Source organism: Lepus europaeus, chromosome 12 (genome assembly GCF_033115175.1).
Source record: "Lepus europaeus isolate LE1 chromosome 12, mLepTim1.pri, whole genome shotgun sequence".
NCBI lineage: Eukaryota > Metazoa > Chordata > Mammalia > Lagomorpha > Leporidae > Lepus > Lepus europaeus.
Genome location: NC_084838.1, coordinates 104,238,035 through 104,254,014, shown reverse-complemented (window position 1 = coordinate 104,254,014; position 15,980 = coordinate 104,238,035). Strand labels below are relative to the sequence as shown.

At 47.7% G+C, this 15,980-nt stretch overlaps 1 protein-coding gene across 1 annotated transcript in view; it reads left to right on the top strand.

Moving 5' to 3' along the window:
* The window catches only part of LOC133771090 (spermatogenesis-associated protein 31D1-like), a 32,766-nt gene extending 17,067 nt beyond the window's left edge, over positions 1–15,699 (top strand). Inside the window, exons 3-7 of the mRNA XM_062206810.1 lie at positions 4,650–4,869; positions 5,265–5,385; positions 5,622–5,667; positions 6,825–10,824; positions 15,115–15,699. Coding sequence (XP_062062794.1) covers positions 4,650–4,869; positions 5,265–5,385; positions 5,622–5,667; positions 6,825–10,824; positions 15,115–15,699 — 4,972 coding nt within the window. The remainder of the gene's footprint in view (positions 1–4,649; positions 4,870–5,264; positions 5,386–5,621; positions 5,668–6,824; positions 10,825–15,114) is intronic.
* The last annotated feature ends 281 nt before the right edge of the window (positions 15,700–15,980 follow it).

The window sequence follows — 15,980 nt, the reverse complement described above, 5'->3', positions numbered from 1 at the left end:
ACAGCCGCTCTCTGGGGTAGATATCCATCACCCCCACAGATAGGGAGTCTGACAGGAAATACTCAGCACCACACCCATGGTCCCACGGGCAGGAAGTGAGCTGATGGGGCTGATGTTGAACACTGAGTTCCCCAGCTCAGCGCCAGGAAGCCAGCAGTAGCAGAAGAGAACTGATTTTGTGTTCCTGGCCGCCCAAGTAACCAATGCTGAGGAGTGGTTGTAGAAGTCATTCATCTCACAAAGAGTGAGAACAAAAGAGGCCCCATATCAGCTTTTCATGGTGGACAGAAAGTCATCTTTCTGCATAACATATGGTGGGAAAAAAATAGGAAATTCATTTTGCTGGAAGTTCAGTTGCAAATAAAGGAAAATCCCACTCAGGGAAAGAGTGAAATGAAAGGAAGCCCATTCCTGCTCCCGTAGACGCAGGAAAGCTGGTGGTGTGCTGCAGGGCACGTCCACATGCCTGACAGGGAGTGTTCAGTGTAAGTCTCAGTGCAGGGCGAGAGAAGACGGACGCCCCAGCTCATTCAGGCAGAGGACAAGTGGGTGTGCCCTCCCTTCCCTTTTGTTCCAGCCAGGTTCTCACGGGATTGAGGGAGGCCTACCCACACTTTGGAGAGCTAAGTGCTTTACTGAGTCCACCAATTCAATTGCCAGTCTCCTTGAGAAACACCTTCTCAGACAGAGAAGTGATGTGTATTTCATATCTGGGCACCACATGATCCAGTCAAGTTCACGCAGACGCTTAAATATCTCACCAAGTCTTTATAGGGGCGTATGTACACCAGGCCACCATTCCTTAAAACATCCTTGGCAAAGGAGGAGTTTGCTTTCGTTCTCACTTCCTGCTGTCCACTGTGGACTGGTACTTGTGTGAAATTCAATAAAAATGAATCATTAGAAAAATGACACAAAAGTAGACATAAAATACGATTTGTTGAAGTCTTTATTAAGTGGGGGATTAAGCTTGTGATTATAAAGTAAATCAAAAGTTTGTCATTGTAAAAATTGAAAGAAAAATAAGATAAAGAGAAAGGAGGGGGGCCGGCGCCATGATCCACTAGGTTAATCCTCCGCCTGCGGCACCAGCATCCCATATAAGCACCAGGTTCTGGTCCCAGTTGCTCCTCTTCCAGTCCATTTTTCTGCTGTGGCCTGGGAAAACAGTGGAGGAAGGCCCAAGTGCTTGGGCCCTGCACCCGCATGGGAGACCAGGAAGAGGCACCTGGCTCCTGGCTTCGGATCAGCGTAGCTCTGGCCGTGGTGGCCATTTGGGGGGTGAACCATCAGATGGAAGACCTTTCTGTCTCTCTCACTGTCTGTAACTCTACCTGTCAAATAAATAAATAAATAAAATCTTTTTAAAAAATAGAAAGAGAAAGGAGGGTGGGGTGGGAAGTATCATGCTCTTAAAACCATGCACATATAAATTATATATATAAATTTTATATATAAATTTAAAATAATAAATTATTTAAAAATACAATTCTCAATTTTTAAAAATCTTTGAAATTTATTACACTTAACATTTTTAAACTTTCCAGCTACCATGCTGAATCAAAACTCAATAGACTGAAGTAAAAATAACATGAAAAATTGGAAAGGCTACATGATTTCATTTTTGTGACACACTGTATAATACTTACTAAAAATCAATTTTAATAGAGCAAAAAGAATTGCAGTTACTAAATATCATTTTTCTCTCATACCACAAAAGAACTATTGGAAGAAGCTGAGATTTATGAGAATCTAATTTAGTTTAGGGGTTTAATTATTTCATAGGATTATATACATTAATAAGACACACCAGCAGGTCACATTTATGTCATTTTTGTGTTTACTTGTCATAAACATCAGAATCATGATTGTATGTTACAATAATTGATTCACATATAAGATGTGTCAACCTTGTTATTGTTTGTTATATCTCACAATTTGTGTCTTGTTCTCTGGCAAACATGTTTGAAGAAGATAACTGTTTTTACTAGTGGAAAGGATGATCTTGTTTCTCTGGGGTAAAGCACTTTTCTTCTGTCTTCTCTACTCTTCTGAGCATTTCCCTTGTGTTTTCCTTCAGAACAGTAGACCACAGAACTATATGAAATGTAAGGGAAATATATTCCAATAAGTTTGGGGAGTAGGCACAGTGCTTTCATTTTGGATTCTATATGCACAATAGTGTGTTTACCAACTGCTCCATAAGTCTCTTTTTAAGTCATTTAACAGCCTACAATCCAGTTTGTCCCGAAAACACACTTTGGGAAATACAACCTTCAGTTACAAGATTTTTTTTTCTTTTTTACCAGCAACATGGGGAAAAATGAAGAGCTAAGAATAACAAAGGTAGAGAAGGGACTGCTCCTTGTCTACCTTTGTTACCTGCTGTTACCAACCAAGGTAAAGAACCATGGGGGAACAACCAAGAGAGATGCCCAGTAACATTGAGAGGACAATGATGATGAACTTGATAACTTGATGATGGTAAAGTTTCTCTAGGAAGTATGAATGGAGAATTTGCCGAATTTGCTAAGGGTGGAAGAATATTTATGGATGTGTTAGGTGGTGAAAATTAAGGCATTCTTGGGAAGCATTTATTTTTTTATTTATTGACAGGCAGAGTTAGTCAGTGAGAGAGAGAGAGAGAGACAGAGAGAAAGGTCTTCCTTTCTCCATTGGTTCACCCCCCAAGTGGCTGCTACGGCCGGCGCGTTGCAGCTGGCGCTGTGCCAATCCGAAGCCAGGAGCCAGGTGCTTCTTCCTGGTCTCCCATGCAGGTGCAGAGCCCAAGGACCTGGGCCATCCTCCACTGCCCTCCTGGGCCACAGCAGAGAGCTGGACTGGAAGAGGAGCAACCGGGAAAGAACCGGCGCCCCAACCAGGACTAGAACCCAGGGTGCGGGCACCAGAGGCAGAGGATTAGCCTAGTGAGCCATGGCACCGGCCAGGAAGCATTTTTTTTAAAAAAGACAAATGATGTCTTTCTTACTTCCTCTGTGTTTGGCCAGTTTTAAAATGCAGCTCTGTATTCAAATTAATGTCCATGTTGTCAGCTACAAATTTTTTTTTATTTGACAGGCAGAGTTAGACAGTGAGAGAGCGAGACAGAGAGAAAGGTCTTCCTTCCGTTGGTTCACCCCCCAAAAAATGGCCGTTACGGCCAGCGCGCTGCACCGATCTGAAGCCAGGAGCCAGGTGCTTCCTCCTGGTCTCCATGTGAGTGCAGGGCCCAAGCACTAGGGCCATCCTCCACTGCCTTCCTGGGCCACAACAGAGCTGGACTGGAAGAGGAGCAACTGGAACAGAACCGGCGCCCCAACCGGCACTAGAATCTGGGGTACCGGCGCCGCAGGCAGAGGATTAGCCTAGTGAGCCACAGCACTGGCCAACAAAAGCTTCTAACAACTCTAATTCTATACAAGCAGCTCTCAACGTATGTGTTTTGAAAATATTAGCAAATAAGGGGCCAGCATTGTGACGAAGGAGTTTAAGCTACCACCTACAAAGTCAGCATCCTGTATGACTGCTGGTTTGAGTCCCAGCTGCTTCACTTCTGATCCAGCTCCCTGCTGATGCCCCTGGGAAAGAAGCAGAGGATGGCCCAGGTACTTGGGCCCCTATAACCACAAGGGAGATCTAGAAGAAGCTCTTGGTTCCTGGCTTCGGACCAGCTCAACTCTAGCCATTGCAGCTATTTTGGGAATGAACCAGCTGATGGAAGATGAATCTCTTTGTCTCTCCTTCTGTCTCTGTAACTCTGTCTTTCAAATGAATAAATCAATCTTTTTATAAGTAATAAATAGGGACCGGCATCGTGGCACAGTAGGTTAATCCTCTGTCTGCAGTGATGGGATCCCATGTGGGTGCTGATTCTAGTCCCAGATGCTCCTCTTCCAATCCAGCTCTCTGCTATGGCTTGGGAAAGCAGTAGAAGATGGCCAAAGTCCTTGGGCCCCTGCACCACGTGGGAGACCCAGAGGAAGCTCTTGGCTCCTGGCTTCAGATCAGCCCAGCTCTGACCATTGCGGTCATTTGGGGAGTGCACCAGTGGAAGGAGGACCTTTCTCACCATCTGTAACTCTACCTTTCTGTCCCAGTTGCTCCTCTTCCAGTCCAGCTCTCTGCTGTGGCCCGGGAAGGCAGTGGAGGATGGCCCAGGTCCTTGGGCCCTGCACCCACATGGGAGACCAGGAGAAGCACCTGGCTCCTGCTTTGGATCAGTGCAGCACGCCGGCAGTAGCATCCATTTGGGGGGTGAACCAACGGAAGGAAGACCTTTCTCTCTCTCACCGTCTAACTCTGCCTATCCAAAAAAAATTGTTTAAAAAAATGAAATAAAAGTAATAAATGGCTTGCTGTAAACCATCCACCAAGCATCTGATCTTGCAGAGCATTAATAAAGTTTCCATCATGCTGTGCTCCCTGAGTCTGAGTTTATTCTTTGAATGGACAGGTGAGGCTGTTTCTCACAGAGGGAATGGAGAAAAGTCCTCTACGATGGATGTATGATGTGAAAGAAGGGAGCAAGCGGACAATAGTATGGCAGGGCTGGGGCCTATGGGTGAGGGAGGAGCGTGGCATAGCTTCCTCAAGTTGTCCCCTCCCCACTTTCACAAGCCCTTTGTGACTCTCCGTGCTCTGTGATGTAGGCCTGGGACTTTGGTGGAGCCTGCACACTCTCAGAACTCAGTTGCCTCAGGGAGCCATGCAGTTCTGACAATGGAGAAGGTTCTCTTGTTTCTAAAGAGCCACACTGAGCCCTGGCTAAGCTTCAGCTCTGTGTGCTTAGATACTGTCCCCAACTGCATCTTTCTGATTGTGGTGGGGCTGCTGCTTCTCTACCTTTGCTACCTGCTGTTACCAACCAAGGTAGGGAGCCATGGGGGAACCCCCAGGAGAGATGTTTTGTTGCTGGTGCCTCCCATTTCTAGTCTCACATGTCTACAGAAATGTGTTGGGTCAGAGATGGCTCAGAAGGGAAGTGTGAGGAAAGGACAAGACCTCACTCTTGTAGGGGAAGAGGTTGGGTAGAGACAGGGGTTTAGGGAGGACTAAGGTTTCCATGTGAAGCTCTCAGAGAATCTCCCTGGTGAAGTGGAGGCTGCCAGGACACAATTCCAAACACACTGAAGCTGTGGTCCTGGCTTGGCTTGATTTGGGAGTTGGATTCTCCAACAGAGAGGGGCGTATCTTCACCCTACACCATGAGTTCCATTCCCAGAACAGGGGTTCCTCAACCAAGCCTTCCATCATGTTGGCTTGAGATTATTAGAGCCCACAAGCAGATGCTGGAGCCCAAGCTCTGTCCCCAGGACACAGGGTCCTCTGAAGAGTACAGATGGGACAGGTGGTCACAGATCCTGTGCCAGCAAAGGTCGTCCAACTGTGAGAATACCTGAGGATTCCAGAGATACCATCCTTCTTTCAGTTTTACCAAAAAAAAAGGAGTATTTGAAAATATTTGATCACCTTGAAAAAATAAAAAATAAGGAGGAATACCCCATTTTGATTAAAATAAGGAAGTATAGGAGTCCTGAGAAATGTGGTGCAAATCATCCTGGGGAGAAGAATGAGAGAATTGTGTCCCAGTCCATCCACTCCCCATTATTTTGTGTTCTCAGCATCGGAGCAGAACCAAGAGGAGGAGGAAAGGTGGAACACTTACAGGTAAGGTTCTCCCCATTCGACCTGAACCCTCCAAGGATGACTCTTCCTATCCCTTCCATGAAGGCTCAGGTCCATGATCTCTGAGGATGTCAGTCACTAAATACTGTCCCTCAGCAAACAGAAATGTCAAAGGCCCAGGGAAGGCACTGAGACCTGAAACTTCATGTTGAGAACTCTGCACCCACAAGCAGGAGGCAGAGTTGACATGGCAAATGGGTGCTGCCCAATACATGGTGACATGAGATGTTGAGGAAGGATTACTGCATGTTTGAAGCCAGAACTTCTACTTACAGCTTTGTATAACTCCTTTAACATCCTGAGTGGTCACATTCCTCTTTGAGGTAACCACTGACATGTCTAGAGAGATTTACACATTTATTTATTTGAAGGAAGAGTGACAGGAACAGAAGGAAAAAGGAAGAGATCTTGCAATGTAGTTCATTACACTACTGGTAGGCCAATCTGAAGCCAGTTTAGAAGTCTATCCCAGCCTCCCCAGTCAGTGAGAGGGACTCAAGTACTTGAGCCATCAACTAGTGCCTCACATATATAGAAGGAAGCTGGATTGGAAGGGGAGCAGCTGAAACTTGAACTTGCACTCCAATATGAGATTCAGGCATTCCAAGTGCTGACGTAAGATGCTGTACCACAAAGCCTGCACCCATGTGGTGGTTCTCAGCATCACCAAGGAATGGAGCAGGTAAAAATACTTTGTTATTAGATGTAGATGCATGTATGACACTTATTAATAATTGCTGACCATTTGATTTTGTCTGACAACTTTGGGGATTTCAGAGATTCATGACTCAAGGGGCTCCCATAAAGGAACATCCATGTGCTTCTAACTTTTTACATATAACCCACTCTCCTGGTTTCCCAGGTTGGAGATCTCACAAGAGAGAAGTAGAGGAGAGAAGGAAGCTGTCTTCCATTCTGAAAAGGTGAAGAGTCTTCCCCTCCCTGATTCCTTTTATATCCTGTTCTATGCATTCCAGGGGAACAGTGTAGCCTGCTCTAGGAGTAGGGAGGAGTAGATGGGGAAGGCTTAAGGAGAAGATAGTTCATTGTGAAGTCCTGAAAGTGAGGCAGTGTGCAGGGGATAGCAGCTCCAGGGGTCCTCTAACCCCAATAGGTCATGAGGCCCTCCTTTCCTCTAGTGGTCCTGCCTACAACTTTATGTTTCTTGTCTCCTACAGCCCCCTGGGCCACCACCATGACAGTACACACTTCCGTCACATGTTGTGTCCAGACCTCTCATGTGAGGTGTGTAACAGAGCAACAGCAGAGATCCAGCAGCTGTTGTCCCAGGGGTCCCTGCAAGATGCTGCTCTCTCTCAGTATTTTTCACCATCCTCTGATTCTATGATCGAATCCTCAGTAAGTCTCACCTCTGACCTCTTGGCAATTGCTCCAGGAGACCCAATACCACCCCCTGTGCCTGAGCCTTCTCCATCTCCCTGTTCAACTCTCTCAACTAACCTGGACACCTCCTTGGAAGACTTAATTTCCTCCTCAAATCTTGGTGACTTTCTGCCTCCAGAGCCTATTCCTGGCTTGGATTTCTCATTCCCAGGGGGACATTTCCCAACACAGCCACTTGGCATTCTCCCTCCTCCACCTTGTCCAGGCCAGGGAACAGATCCTGTTCTCCAAGGAGAAGTCACAGTGACTCTGGAGGACAGCATTTGTGGGTTGCCCACCCATGAGCCAAAAAACAAAGCCACTCAATCTCCTGACATGGCAACATCAGAAATCTGTCCTCAAGGTCATACCAAGGACTTGTCCACCTCAAACTGGGCACAAGGAGATGCCAAGCAGAATAATCTTGGCCTCCATTCATCCCAGCCATCCATTGGGATTGATCCTGCAGTCAACCTTCCAGGTAGTCTATTACTTCTCAGTCCAGATACCCTGGCACTCCTAGAGAAACAAGTCAGAAAGAGGGGTGATTTCCTGATACACGAGGAAAAGGAAAAGACAACAGGACCTTTTCCAAAACAACATAGACCAGATGTCCTACTTCGTTCTCCAGGGAAAATGCTAGAGTCAATTTCTGTCAAGCATGACTCAGCAGTCTCCCTTCCTTTTTGGAGCAGTGATGACAAACCACAGGAGCTGCAGATGATTCAGCAGCCAGTATCTCCTAAGATGTTTGAGTTCCATCTACAGAGAAAATGTATCCAACTCACCTGGGGTCAACCAGCTCTGAACCATGACTTCCTTTACCCTGCTGGCCTTGTCTCAAGTGGTTGTTCTTCAACCCTAATCGTCTTCAGTAGTATGCAGGACAGCTCCACAGACCAGGAACCCCCAGCACTTCCAGATCCCCCACCCCTGTCTGAGCCTGAGATCCAAGCTCAACCCCTGCTGCAAGCCATGCCCCAACCCCAGCCCCAAATTCTCACTGAAGACCAACCTCAATCCTTTCTCCTGAACCTGCCACCCTCTCCTGTACCTCAGTATAACCCCTGTGGTGTACATTTCCTTGGACTCCCAAATGAAGCAGAGGCTCTCATGCCATCTGAAATCCAACACTTGGAATGTCACTTGTTGACAAAAAAGCAGGAAAGTTTGTGGGATATACCCTCAGCGGTCCTTTTGTCTCAGAAAGACTTTTGTCCTCCTGCTCCCAACCTATCCTTGACAAGCCAGTCCTCCAAAGCTTGCATTCCAATCTGCATTCTTAGTAGAGATTTTTCCCTTCACAGTGAGATTCGGGAGAAACTAGAGCACCACCTTCGAAAGAGGCTAATCCAACATCGGTGGGGCCTTCCCCGCAGGGTCCAAGAGTCTCTGTCATTGATTAACCCTCAGACAGACATTCCTGAGATATCTGAATCAATGGGCAATAAGAGACTCTCAGGAGGGTATTTGTTTATGGGTCAGAAGAGCACAGATGCAATGGATTTGGGATTCAGAAAACCTGGCAATTTCTATGAAAGGACCTCAGAAATGCTTCCTCTAGAAAAACATGCGAGGAAGTCCCAGGGCCCTGTTTTGAAGAGTGGTTCATATGATCATCTAATTAATGATGCAGAGAAGTCTTCAGATATGAGTTCGTGGTCTGTCTCTGAGAGAGAAAGTCACATGGTAAATCTTTCTGGACATAGTTCAAGAGTCTCAGGGATGAGTGTAAATCAGAAACAACTTGAAAATGCCTTGAAAGCCCATTTGAGCAAAAAAGTTATGCAAATCAATGACAGTCAGATCCCTATGAGTGTATATAATTCATGGTATTCTATCAAACAACCATTGCCTCTCCCTGAGAAATCATATAACCAAGAGGAACGCAATGACTTGGCTCAGTTGGTGAGTGTAGACAGTAATATCAATACCTCCTCTGAGATTTCCTTCCTTTGTTCCAGCAAGCAAAAGACATTGGAAGACCATATCAAAAGTTTTCGCAAAAGGATAATGTGGGGACTTCCCAAAAAAATCCTTGAATCCATAGAAATCTTTAAAACAAAAGGGAACCCATCCCAGTGCAGTTGTCATTCACACTTTCCCTCCTCAACCAACTTTATCTCTGAGGTTGATTCCCAAGGTGGAGTCTCCAAACCCATCAGAAGAAGCTCCAGATCTTCACAGGGAGACAAGTTGGAAACAACAGTCTCTGGCCCCAGTCTGGATTTCACTGTCCCCGTCACCTCACCTGTGTGCAAGGAAAGACTGAGGGAAATGAGGCAGATACCCTGTGATATCTCTCAGGAGCCTGTAGGAAACATTCAGGGATTTCAGGATTGCAGGCAGCATTTTCTGTCTTGCACAGACAGCATCATTGACAAAGCAAAACAGAAACCTCCCAAATTAACAAATAGAAGTAGACCAATGCTGCCCACAAGGCAGGATGGGGATATACCGGAATCATATGCTAAGAAAGAGAGCTCTACAAATAGAACTGAAAGGCTTCAGAGCAAAAATATGCAGAATTTAGAACATTTTCCCACATATATCATGTACAGGGAGATATTCAAGGCAAAGGAACTTTGTTCTCCCCCATCTCCATGTAGTAAAACCTTGAAAACCAATGAGCCAAAAAGCTCCCCAGTAATAGGTGTGACTTTGGAAAAAACACAAACTACCCTGACAACTAAACATACCCCACCAACACTCTCTGAACCCAGAGATCCTGAACTGTCAGACCTTAAAAATCTTCTGCTTTGTGAGTTAAAGTTGAAGTTGGCTAACAGAGATTGTAGCCAGGCCCATAGCCATCCCACTGACATGCCTCTGGCCTCAGAGAACTTGAAACCCAAGCCTGTTCTGACATATACCCAAGGCATCTACCCTGGACACACACCCCCTTCCCAGGTGCTGCATGTCCATATGGACAACACAAGGATCAGGAGGGAGCAGATGCAGGAGCCCTGTGTCCCTGTGTGTGCCTTTTGGAAGGACCAGGATAAGAATCTCCCAGCAGCTTCAAAGACAGTAAGCCCTCCAGAATGCAAACCAGAAGAGCTTGGTGGAGGAGATGCAGGGTTAGGGCCATCCCAGCCCAGAAGGAGGATCCATGCTGCTCAAGATGGGACAGTGAAGGACATGCTTGAGAGCAAATATTCCCCAACCCAGCCACTGAAGGGGCGGCCCCCTGCTGAAAGCCATTTCAGAAAACGGATGAAGCACTTTCTGCAGTGGATTTGGCCTAGCAGAAGATGTGAAGGGCAAAATCGTTTCCTGGAACAGGGAAGTTCCCTATCATCTGAGCAGAGCAGGGGCCCAGGTAAAAATCAAGCCACCTGCATTGGGAACACTGAGGTTCAACCAGTGAAGCCAGCTAGTGGGAAGGTTCCAGGGAAGAAGCTGGGGCGTGATCACGGAACAGGTAAGACCTGCCACCAAGTGCCCCTTTCCACCCAGGTCAAATTTAGCAAAGCTCAGCGGCAGGCAGAATTGCAGATCGGGGCAGCACCTGTCCAGGGCCATCCCTTCAATCACAGGGTCACTTCCTGTAAAGGGACAAGTACCAAGTCCTGCCGCCAAGAAGCTGCATTTGCTGGCCAGAGTTACCCTGCAAGGAATACACAAATGAAACACAGAGACAGAGAGCCCAAGAAAGTCGTGCCATTCAGGGACCAGCTATGGTGTCAGAGGTACCCCTCGGCTGTGTCCCAGAGGGAGCCTGTGCCACTTCCAAGCCTGACCTGCAGGTGTCAGGTTGGCCAAGTGCCGTGAGTTGCCCTTGCCACTGCTGAAGCCTCTTTAAATAGAAAATACTTCTCCAGCATTTCCAGGGAGGAAAACTGCCCTGCTAAAATCATTAATTCCTTGTTAAAAATACTGATTTTTCCCAATAAATATTCACAAAGAATGCTGTCTTCTCTGTGTACTGTGTTGGGGGGTGTGGGTTTTGGTCATCACAGGGCCACTGCTTAGAGAAAGGAAGGAGTCAGATAAGCTCTCAATGTCTGCCTCTGTTGGTGTCTGAAGGGTGACCAGTCCCTTGGAGCTCTATCATGGATGTGTATTTAAGTGCCCTTCCCTCCAAAAAAAGTTGGAGAAGAGCTCTATTTTTTTTTATTTGATGGATAGAGTTAGACAGTGAGAGAGAGAGAGAGAGAGAGAGAGAGAGAGAGATAGAGAAAGGTCTTCCTTTCGTTGGTTCACTCCCCAGATGGCTGCAACAGCCGGAGCTGCACCAGTCCGAAGTCAGGAGCCAGGTACCTCCCTCTGGTCTCTCCCATGTGGTTGCAGGGGCCCAAGTATTTGGGCCACCCTCCACTGCCCTCCTGGGCCACAGCAGAGAGCTGGACTGGAAGAGGAGCAACCAGGACTAGAACCCGGCGCCCATATGGGATGCCGGTGCCACAGGTGGAGGATTAACCAAGTGAGTCATGGCGCCAGCCCCGAGAAGAGCTCTTTTTACCACTCTCTTAGTTTAATGACATTGCGTGGCCACCTGCACCTCTCCCCTCACTGGCTATTTCACATCCCTTAGTGCAGTAAATAAGACAGTTCTTTCAAAAAGCGAGTCAAAAACTGATGTATTTTTTCAGAATGTAGTGGCTGAGTCATTTTTAGAGTCTGTTATCAGTGACCAGAGGGTCACACCAGTGGGTGTGTCTTGAGTAAGGAGGTTTGAGGGAGTATTTCTGCCAGACACTGGGCTGGTTGTGGTGGGGTATAGGATCAGTGGAGATGATCCTTACAATTCTGTAGAGCAGTGCATGATAATCTGTTGGGGAAGCAGTCCTTGTTCTCACCACTGAAGTTTGGAAAATCACCTTTGGGAAGTGGCTCTGTACCCTGGGCATTTCCTTGTGCTTCTTGGATAATGAGGATTTTTTTTTTAATTATTATCATTCCAGTTCAAAAGGATCAGTGGTCAGTAGAGAAAAGATGCCTTGAGCAAGTAAGCAAGAAAAGGGATGTAAAAGATGATCTTCCTGGAGGAACAAAGGTTTATGCCCCTTCATCCCCATATCATGGCCCTTCCTTACCCCCCCCCAATCTGACCCAGAACCATCTCCTTGATGGGCACCACAAAGCTTACAAGGGCCACATTGTCAGAATTGTACATGAGGCTGTTCTTTGATCACTAAAACCATCTACAGGACTGTTGTCAGGTACGGCATCCTCTCTTTTTTATATTATTTCAAGATTTATTTATTTACATATTATTTTAATTTATTTCAATTTTAGTGAGTTTTTGACAGCTTCAGTGTGCTTTATTGATACAATTCTAAGAACATGGGGCCAGCGCCGTGGCTCACTTAGTTAATCCCCCGCCTGCGGCACCAGCATCCCATATGGGCGCCAGGTTCTAGTCCCAGTTGCTCCTCTTCCAGTCCAGTTCTCTGCTGTGGCCCAGGAGGGCAGTGGAGGATGGCCCAAGTGCTTGGGCCCTGCACCCGCATGGGAGGCCAGGAGAAGCACCTTGTTCCTGGCTTCGGATCGGCAAAGCGCTGGCTGAGGCTACCACTTAAGGAGTGAACCAACGGAAGGAAGACCTTTCTCTCTGTCTCTCTCTCTCACTGTCTAACTCTATCTTTCAGATAAAAAAAAAAAACAATTCTAAGAACATAATGATACTCCCGTCCTCCCTCCCTACCCCTCTCTCTTCCCTCCTTCCTTCTCCCTTTTTTTTAAAACTTTTTATAACATTTTAAATTTTCATTATAGTAAAAAGACATAATACTTCACCGAATAAGAAGTTTTTTTTAATTCATTTATTTGACAGGTAGAGTTACAGTCAGTGAGAGAGAGAGACAGAAAGGTCTTCCTTCTACTGGTTCACTCCCCAAATGGCCGCTATGGCCGGTGCTGCGCCGATCCAAAGCCAGGAGCCAGGCACTTCTTCCTGGTCTCCCATGTGGGTGCAAGGCCCAAGCACTTGGGCCAGCCTCCACTGCTCTCTCAGGCCACAGCAGAGAGCTGGACTGGATGTGGAGCAACCAGGATAGAACCTGGCACCCATATGGGATGCCGACACCACAGGCGGAGGATTAACCAAGTGAGCCATGGCACCAGCCCCCCGAATAAAAAGTTTAACAAGTAAAAAGCAAAAAGACCTTAATTTATGGCACCCTGTCATTAAGGATCACACCAGGCAATCCAGGTGCCTGCCTTCCTTCCATCCATGCCACATGAGAACTTGCAAGATTTCACCCTAGTGTGTCAATTTCACCTGTAAGGGTGGATCTTCCAGCTTTGATCTTCATGGGTTTCTGAAGCATGGTAGATCTGCCCCAGGCAGCTCAGGATCCAGAAGGCAGTCCTGGACTGCACACCAGGGTTACAGACTTTTGAGAATGCATAATGACCTTCACAGAATGTTTTTGAGCCAAAATTGTGCATAAACTTACACTGAAATTAGAGACCTTGAGGGAAGACAACAATTACTTATACTAATTGGGACTAAAAAAATAAGGTGACCCCTCTACAGGTCAATTGAGACATTTGGCTGTTTTTTTAAAGTACAGATAATATCAAAATAAAAAAAATACAAAAAAATGTTCACTCCAGCCCTCTCCCTTTATCATACATCTAGCATCCTGTCCAGAGTTACACCAATGATACTGCAGTGTCTGAAGCATGGGGTTGCTAAAGAATGGAGATTCTTTTGTGGTTGTGATGTGGCCAAATTGTGGAGAATGAAAGTGAACACCATAGTAGAGGTGATTATGACTCTATCAATGACAACATCATATAAAAACATAAAGAGTTGGGGCCAGCGCTGTGGCATAGTATAAGCCTCTGCCTGCAGTGACAGTATCCTATATGGGCACCAGTTCAAGACCCAGCTGCTCCACTTCCGATCCAGCTCTCTGCTTATGGCCTGGGAAATCAGTAGAATGTGTGCTTGGGCCTCTGAACCCACGTGGGAGACCCAGAAGAAGCTCCTGGCTCCCAGCTCCAGTTGTTGTGAGCATTTGGGGAATGAGCAAGCAGATGGAAGACCTCTCTCCCTCCCTCTCCTCCTCTCTCTGTCTATAACTCTGTCTCTCAAATATGTAAGTCTTTAACAATAACATAAAAAGTCTATATTTTCTGTCACTGACATAGCAAATTACCATAATTTCAGTGGCTGGATAGAGCACACATTTGTCATTTCCCAGGTCCTTCCACCAGGAGTCTGGTGCAGGTCTCACCTGGACAAACCAAGGTCAAGGCTGCATTCCTTCCTGGGGACAAGAACATCTGGTCCCTTGCTCATTTATTTTTTGGCAGAATTCAGGCTCTTGCAGTGGAGGGACTGAGGTCTCCTTGGCATTGTCTGTGAGCCCAGGACTCATACAGCCTCTGAGCCTAGAAACCACCTGGGTGCCTGAGCTCAGAGTCCCCTTCCTCCACCTGCAACACCTGCAGCAGAAGGAGACCCTGTCACACCTGGAATCTCTTCTGCCTCTGCTTCTGGCTGGCAATTTCTGACTCCTGCATTTGAGGGCTGTTATCTTTAGATGAGACCCATGTGGAGAAACCAGAGGCTTCCCATTTAAAGTCAGCTGGTAAACAACCTTAATTCCACCTTACACCTGGTGACCTGGTGCCAAGGAAAGGAACACCCACAGGTTCCAGGGACTAGGGCATGGATATCTATGGGGTCTTTTTTATGTGTGCCTGCGCCATGGTGTAACGGGTCATTCAACAACAACTGCCAGTCTCGATTAAGAATCATCATCCACCTATAAATGCCCCTGAGAAATCTGCTTTAAATATAAATCGATGTGAATGGAAGGGGAGAGTGAGCGGGAAAGGGGAGGGTTGCGGGTGGGAGGGAAGTTATGGGGGGTGGGGGGAAGCCATTGTAATCCATAAGCTGTACTTTGGAAATTTATATTCATTAAATAAAAGTTAAAATTATATATATATATAAATCGATGTGTTCGATGGAAAAGAACAGCAGAAGACAAACCGTGCTAATCACAAGAAAGCTGGACAGAGGAGAGTGAAGTCTGCAGAAGGGCAGACACGGAACTCGGAAGAAACGGTCTGACTCTACATCAGGAGCGCCGTGGGACACAGTCACGGGGTTACAACAACGTACACACGCTTGACCAGGAGCAGAACCCCGAAACTCTGCACAGAGCGCAGCGGCTCAAACTCGCCCTCCACGCGTCCACTGCCCCGAGCACCGGGCGGTCTTGGCGCTCTGGTGCTCCCCGGGGAACACGGCCCGCCTTGTCCCGAGGCGTCCAGTTTGTGTGTCTGGACCCGTGTGGGAGTTCCCTGAGGGGCAGAGCAAGGGGCTCGCCCTCGTTTCTCCCAGCTGCGCCCTGTGCCCTGCAGAGAAGCAGCTGCACGGGCGCAGGAGAGGCAGTGCGCAGCCAGGCTGCCCGAGGGCTCCACGCAAGCCGCCGGCATCGCGGCTCCCCCGGCGGTGGCGCTTCCACCCCGGCCTCCGTGCTCTCAGGAGCAGGATCGCGAAGCCGGCTCCAGGGCTCAGCGCCCTCGCTGGCAGCCCCCAGCACACGCGGATCCCCGGCGCTGCGCTCACCCTGGTCCCCACTTCCCAGAAGGAGGCGGCGGCATGAGAAGCAGCTGCAACGAGAGCCACGCGTTAGGACTGCGACGCGGACCCTGGACGACTAGGACTGAGCTTCCACGGAGAGCGCGAGGACCAAGCACTGCTGGGAGGAGCAGGCAGCACGCCGACCGAGGGCTGTCCAGGAGCAGGAAAAGGGCGCAGGGAAAGCCCGGCGGTGCTGCATGGGAGACGTCAGCGGAATATAGAGTCCCAGGACAGCGACGCCTAGAGCTGGGCAGGTTTGAGAACCCGCCAGAAGCAAGGCGCGCACTGCTTGTTTGCGTCCTGAACAGTCTTGGATAAGGTGGAGCACTGGGGAGAGCCGGTTGACATAGGTCCGGGGGCA